Source organism: Aptenodytes forsteri, unplaced genomic scaffold (assembly GCF_000699145.1).
Source record: "Aptenodytes forsteri isolate BGI_AS27 unplaced genomic scaffold, ASM69914v1 Scaffold103, whole genome shotgun sequence".
Taxonomy (NCBI): domain Eukaryota; kingdom Metazoa; phylum Chordata; class Aves; order Sphenisciformes; family Spheniscidae; genus Aptenodytes; species Aptenodytes forsteri.
The window spans coordinates 438,129-445,573 of record NW_008796051.1 but is presented as its reverse complement, the minus strand read 5'-3'; the positions used below and the strand labels follow the sequence as shown (position 1 = coordinate 445,573).

At 38.9% G+C, this 7,445-nt stretch overlaps 1 protein-coding gene across 1 annotated transcript; it reads left to right on the top strand.

The window, feature by feature from the left end:
* The first annotated feature begins 928 nt into the window (after nucleotides 1-928).
* Nucleotides 929-6,028, top strand: DNAJC25 (DnaJ heat shock protein family (Hsp40) member C25). Its single transcript, XM_009286256.1, has 3 exons — nucleotides 929-1,108; nucleotides 2,200-2,670; nucleotides 5,309-6,028. The coding sequence occupies exons 1-3, from the start codon at nucleotides 929-931 to the stop codon at nucleotides 5,429-5,431; spliced, it is 774 nt and encodes a 257-aa protein (XP_009284531.1). The 3' UTR covers nucleotides 5,432-6,028.
* Nucleotides 6,029-7,445: the final 1,417 nt, after the last annotated feature.

Here is a 7,445-nt window from a genome sequence, read left to right as displayed (position 1 = left end):
TCGCGGCAGGCTCTGCAGCATCGGTTTTGCATTCCTTTGTGTGGGCTCAGCAGGCTTGCTTCCTACCGGCAGTCAGGGAGGGGGGAAAAAAAACCCCCTTAAAAACCTTCTTCAGTAGCCAGCCCAAGAGCGCGGGGAGGGGATACAGTTCTCTTGAAGATCCCTTTGTATTTAGAATTTGTTCTCTTGAAAATCCCTTTGTATTTAAAATGAACCGGCTGGACTTTATCTTGGAGGTAATACCTTTAAACAAAAAAGCAATAGTGACTCGAGTAGTATATGGCAGCTGTAAGGGAGGCTTATCGGGGCAAAATATGTGTGGCTTAGCAAAGACGCGACTCAGGAATGGAAGAAAGAAACCTGTAAGTGTTTTAAGGCTGTGAGGGAGGAAAAAGGGAACTTTTTTTGGGGTAGGAAAGGAATGCAGTTGAGGCTGACAACATTAAATTTCTCATCTCTTAATTACATGAGTGAAAATGCAAAAAACTCCAAGAAAATGAGGTTTTGAAATGGCCTTCCATTGGACAGATTCCACAGCCCTGTAAGCTAATTCTAAAAGATTTGTAAAACAATCTCTTCACAAGGCCTTCATTTGAAAATCTTTTCTTAAGCAATATTTATTAACTCCATCTGGATTTCCCATTCTGAGGTTAAAAATACTTATTATGTGGATTTCAGTTGCCTGTCTTTATTTCAGTATTAAACGTCTTCGTGCAGTGCTTGCTTATGTGTTTAAGACCACTTATGTCAGACAGGTGTGGGCAGATGAGTGTGAGAAAAAATTAATTGAGAATATGAGAAAAGGACCGAAGATTTTTCTCTGTGCTTCATACTCAGTTGGGCTGTTGCAAATTTTATAGCAGCGTGGTCATTAATGAGATGTAAAACACAGCTATGACAGAGTAAGTGAAAACAGGAGTCTGAACCTATGCATGTTTTTCGTCTCATCCTGCAGGATGAAGAAACACGTAAAGATTATGACTACATGTTGGATCATCCTGAAGAGTATTACAGGCATTATTATCACTACTACAGCAGGAGATTGGCACCTAAAGTGGATGTCAGAATAGTGATTCTAGTTACGGTGTGTGCCATCTCCGTGTTTCAGGTAAAATTTCATGTTCATGTAACACTGCTCAGTGAGTTTCTGAACGGGAAGAGAAGTATCTGCAGCTCTCATAACGTGCCAGGTATTAAAGAGTGGCAGTGAGGAGGCTGCCATGGTAAACTTCTGTGTGGTGTCCATAACTAACAAATCTGAAGTCAGGGTGTACTGAGCAGATTTTTGACTGCCCTTGGTACCTTGGACAAAGGTAGAGATTAGTTTCTTTTGATGGTAGGATATTTCATAGGGACAAATGCAGCTTTTCTAAAGAAGTTACTTAGTTCTTCATGGCAGGCTGAGAATAGCCTGTTGCTGAGCACAGGCAGGACTAGTGCTCCAAATAAGCGTGTGTCAGTTTGCCAAGCCACATAAGTAATTTTTAAAAAAACAGACTAATTGCAAACTGAATTCAAGACTCCATTCAGATGATAGGACTAAATATCAGGAGTTTACCAACATGTGAATCTTACATTGCAGTGTATTTTAAACACCACAGTGAAGTCAGGAGAATTTCATAGGAGAGAATTTTATTCGGTTCAGCAAGGTTTGCTCTGAAGGTGGTAGTTCCAAGGTCAAGAAAACAGCCTGTGTTTTAGATGAGAAAACTTGTGCTGACAAATATTTAAGTGGAAGAGGGTTCGTAACTCCTTTCTTTAGCATCTGTTAGATTACTGGTTCAAAATGTCATTAAAAATAACCAAAAAGTTTAAGAGATGAAGATACAGCTGATTCTGTGGTGCAGATATCCCACTAAAAAGTGAGCTATTGGAAGTTAAAACAAAAACATGTTGATCAGAATTTGAGAGCTTGGAATAATAAATTTCAATGGCATACGCAGCCAAATACTTAACTGAGCGAGCGGCTGTGTGGTACTCGGTTGCCAACTGGGGTTAAACCACGACGCTAAGTTTGGAGGAATAATTACAGCTTCTGTGATACTGCAGAAGAAGTACTGTTACCTTCAGTTTTTACCCTTGCTGTAATGTAATTGCGAGTAAAGGTGTATGACAGCATTATTTTTTTTCCTGGCAAACCTCCAAATAGGAATGTGTCTGTATAAAAACATGGTTTTTACTTTTACTGTTCAATTGCAGTTCTTCAGCTGGTGGAGTAGTTACAATGAAGCTATCAACTACCTAGCTACAGTGCCAAAATACCGCATACAAGCTACTGAGATTGCCAGGCAACAAGGTTTACTCAACAAGACTAAAGAAAAAGGCAAGAACAGGCGTTCTAAAGAAGAAATTCGTGAAGAAGAAGAAGAAATCATCAAAGACATTATTAAAAATAAAATAGATATAAAAGGCGGTTATCAGAAGCCCAAGATATACGATATCCTTCTATTTCAGATCCTGCTCGCTCCTTTTTACTTGTGCAAATACGTAGTTTGGTACTGTTGGTGGATTTATTGTTTCACTATTAAAGGGCAAGAGTACGGTGTGGAAGAGAAGCTGTATATCATACGAAGGTACATGAAAATGTCTCAGTCTCAGTTTGACAGCCTAGAAGATCATCAAAAAGAGACCTTTCTTGAACGGCAACTGTGGATACGAGAAAACTATGAGGTGGGTAGCTCTGGTGGAAAAGCTAATGTTAGTTATCCAGCGCTCCCATACTAAGAACAGCTATTTTGTGAAGGTGCTTGGGACGGCTGTGTGAAGCATTGCTTCAATTTTAGCTATTGCTTTCTAAATTGAAAACTGTTAGACAACCACTCAGTGTGTTTTCTTTGACTTCTTATGCTCATGGACTGGTAGACAACAGCTCCTGACCGTGCCCGTGGATATAGGAAGGGATTTGCTCGGTCAGGGAACATCCGCCTGTGATTGTTAGGGAATCTATGCATACAAGATTTAGTTGAATCTGATGAAAGGCTTTCTTATAACAATGTGGTTTGACAAAGTTATTACAGTGGGTTGAAGACTGTTCTCCAAACAGTAATTTGTAATAAGGATTACCTGGATCATCTGAAACTCCTATTTCATCAGTCTTCTAAGCCATTAATTCCTAGCTCTTTTTTTTTTTTTAAACTGTCCCTTGGTAGTTCTTTGGCCTTCAGTGAGTCAGGGACTGTTCTTGCTGTGCTGTATACCTATTCAAGTGAAGATGGTATATGAAATACCATTGGGCACAACTGCTACTCTTGCCATGGATAGCCAGTTACTAAATAGTCAATACATAATTTTTTTTTTTTAAGCTTTCTGTGAGAGCAGTGAAAGAACATTAGCCACAGCATGGAATTGCAGTCCAGAATGACTTGGGATGCCAGCAGGTAGCAGATTGACAAAACGCTTCTGTTCCACAGAAGCTCATCTGTGGGCCGTCTGGGCGGGAGGTTTCTAGAAGAGAAACTGAGAATACGAACTTGGCCTGCTTAAGGGGAAGAGGAGAAGTTGCTGCTGCTCTGCATACGCTGGGAAAAGAAATGGGCTGGTGGCAGAACTGCCTTTACTGCTGGCAGGGCACCAAAGATAAGAGAATGCTTCTTTAAAAGTAGGCAGGGGTGGATTAATCTAGAAACTGGAAGAGGAAAATAATAAAATTGATGCTAATGTAAGGAAAGGGTTAGCTGACAGGTACATACATATGTTGAATTATGATGGGTTTGCTAGAAAACAATCTGGAAGTCGAAAGATTGGGTAATGTTGCTAGTCAAAGCAGATGTTATATGGAAAAAAGTAAGATAGGATGGATATCCTTGTTGTTGTAGAGGAAAAAATGACGTGGTTTGGGACCCATGCTGTTTCTAACTAGTGATGTTTTGGTCACTGAATATGGAAGAGCTGTATTTGCCAGACGTGAAGTCTGTTTAGCTCAAGGTCATCTCCTGTGGTGGCCAGCAGTTGATTTTTAGTGAAGAATACATGAAAGTATGTAAGTACATACTTATATAGCAGTATTTTTCCAGTATAATTTGCAGCTTTGGGACTTCCTGAAAAGGAAATGGTGTCTTTGTAGGTAATTGCTTTAATGAGGTTTTTCTTTAATAAACTTATCTAGTCACTCCTTGAATGCATTAAAGCTTTCAGTATCTGCTCTGCCATCTGGTCATGAGTTCAACGATATGTGTAGAAGATGGGGTTTTTTTAAGCCACCCGGACACCTGCTGGTTCTTGTATTATTGGAGAATAATCACACTTTATTCTCTTTTCTTGTGCTACCTGTGCTACTGTGTACCACTACCATATCCTTACTTGAAACTTAGTCGTGTCTTTTCTAGGCTGAAAAATATGCTTAGGTGTTTCTCCCCAAAAGCTTCTCTGTTCTTTAATCATTGGAGACGCCGATCTGCATTCCAATGTCCTTTTAGGATGGGAAAGACCAAGAATTCAATGCACTGGTACATCCTAGAGCTCCACAATATTTTTTTTTCCCCTCTGTTGCTTTCCTAAAAATGCTTAAAACCTGTATGATCACTGAACGTTGAGCTGGTGTATTTATAAAGCCATCTATAAAAAATTCTCGTTCATGCATAGCAGAACCTTAACGGAAGAAGTCAGATGACACTGAGATGACATAAACCTGTACAGTGTTGAGATTTACACTGGCTGTATCCACATAAACTGCCTTCCAGAATAAAAATGCAGATGTTGTTGCTTTTTTTAGATACTTGACTTCACTGATAGTTGTAGATTTCATTACAATGACACCATTTCTTGACAGAATGTAATTACTTACCATTTGGTACTGCCAATTCTTAATGCAGATATATTAACTTAGTTGAGAAATTTAATTAGGAATAAAAAGTTCCGTAGCAGTATTCTATCTAGACAATGACTTTGAAATGGGAAAATGGCTAAAGTGAGGAGCTGAACAACTGCATTGAACAGTATGTGTGCTGAGAAGGGACTCAAAATTTAGCTTTCTGAGCATTAGCAGTTCTTTACTGTAAATTTTATTTTGCTGAACGCATGAGCATCTAGTTCTTCAGCAAAAAAGTTTTAGAGCTTGCAGCACCATCTTACAAGGAGGTAGTTCTGCTCTCAGCAAAAATGCAAAGCATCTCAACTACAGCCAGTAGGCTCCTCAGTTGAAGGTGCTCCTGCACTTTCTGTTGGTCAAGGTCTGCTTCTATGTTGCAATTCAGTCTTCAGTAAAAACAGTAAGCTGACAAATGGTTGAACTACGAATGCTTAACACCCCCCCCGAGGTTAACTTAAGCTGTTTCTTCAACATTATTAAAAACTTTTGTCTGTCTATCAGGTCTATAAAAGAGAACAAGAGGAGGAGTTAAAGAAGAAGATGGCCATGGATCCCCGATGGAAGAGATATCGGAGGTGGATGAAAAATGAAGGACCTGGAAGACTGACTTTTATTGATGATTGAAAGTTGCTGAACAAAATGTGTGCTAATGTTGAAAGTGATTTGCAAAACTTTTCACTACATTATTCAAAGTTATGTCTGCTGTGGCTCAGCAGTGATCTAAAACTCAGGAATTATTAAATCAGGCTGAAAAATAATACAGGTTTACCATTTTTATAAGTGAGACCTATTAAACAGGCTCAGCTCAATGTACATATGCTGTTTACTTGGGGATCTCAGTGTGGAATTCATTATTCCAAACAATGTATTTTCTCTACATATTTCATATTCATGATCAATGGAACCACAACTTTAGTCTTTCTGAAAATGTTTCTAGATCAGTCCTTGAATGTCCTGTTTTTCCTTTTTAAACTGAAGGGTTCCTGCAAATGGACACTGGAAACGCTTACAAAGGATTCTGAAGCAAGGGCCGTTTTCTGTTTTCCTCTCTCTTTCCCCATACTTTTCAATCTCACTTCTAAGATGCCAAATTGTTTTTTGATGTAGACAATGTGGGGATTATACCGGACTTCTTCTTTTGCTATTCCTGCTCTAGTTGGAAATGAATTTTATTCTTTGTGGGAATAAATGATGCATGATTGATCATCATCGTGATGCAAACAAGCCTTAATTCTTTGTTCTACAGAGTGATTAATGAAATAGTACGCTTAGATCTTTTGCATTTGGTTTTTCATCTTGTACGTTGGATTGTAGCTGCTTGTTTGGAACAAGTATACCAGTGAATATTAGTCTACTAAATGTGACATTTCTTTCACCAAAGTATTGGTAAAAGGGAAAATGACCCTTTTGTTAAAAAGGGCAATTTTGATGCCTTATGTAAATAAAAGTTTATATAATATACATACTGAATTTGTTTTAAATTCTAAATCTAAAGTATTCTTATGTTTATCTCTTCTGATCAGACCTCAGAGTATTTAGAATAAATAATGCACAACAGCATGCTGTGGTTTCCTTTGTAACTCAGCCCAGGTCAGAGTTTCCATGATTTGCTTGTAAGAGGGATTCTGTTACCATATTTCTGTTCAGGAATTTTACTGGGGAAGGGGCAGGTGGGGAGCATAGCCAGATCGGGCTTCTGTCGTTTATCACATCTGTAAAAGCAAGTTCTTCAGAAGTGTTTCTGCTGAAAATGGTGCTAGGTTAGCTGGCTTCTGTGGAGATTGGTTCTGGGGGAGAAGCTCTTGAGCTTCCTACTCCTGCCAAAGCCTGTAATAGCTAAAAGTTTTAAAATGCTTATTGATTAATTTTTGAAGCAAGACGTGTCTGATTCTGCAAAGGTGACCTGTCCTCAGTCTTTGAGGAGGAGTTTCTTCTTCTGTATGCCTCTCTTGCTAGTTTAGCTTTCACTAGTTCTTGGAATGTCATCTCAGTTTTCTGCTTAAAATAATACATATTCAAAAGCATGTTAGCCATTTAGTATAATACTTCTAACTTCTGTATGCATTAGTAAAATTGAAGAGGCACTGCTAGATTTGTCCTTCATCTCTGCTGCATGTAGTGTAGCTATAAACTTAATTCACTTTGTATTTAATGGTCAATTCAAATCTAAAACTTTTTATGTATCTAGAATAAGCTGTGCTTGCTTTCATGAAGTAATCTTAGGGACACTGCAGTGATGTGGCAGGGACACTGCAAAGATGTTCATGAAGTGGGAGACCTTCACAGCTTGGGTGTATTGCTTCTTCATCCATAGTCAGCCTCCTGCAAGAGTGGAAGGGGGAAGATTAAGCTGCTGTGATAGAAACAAAGGGAATAAAGGTAAGCACAAGTAAAATGGTGTTGATTATTAGGTAAGACAGTTATATCTGGAAAAGAACCAGGCAAGTGCATGCAAGAGGATCTAACCCTGTGGCTGCAGTTTCACAGGCTTGACAGCTCTGCCGCTCTTGCTCTTGTGCCTCATTTTGCTCCATCCTTTCCCTCCAAGCCAAGTATTTGGGTTATACAAAAAAGCAGTCAAAACACAGATCTGTTTTCCCTTTCTGCTTAGGTTAGTTCTAATCAAGATTAATTTCCT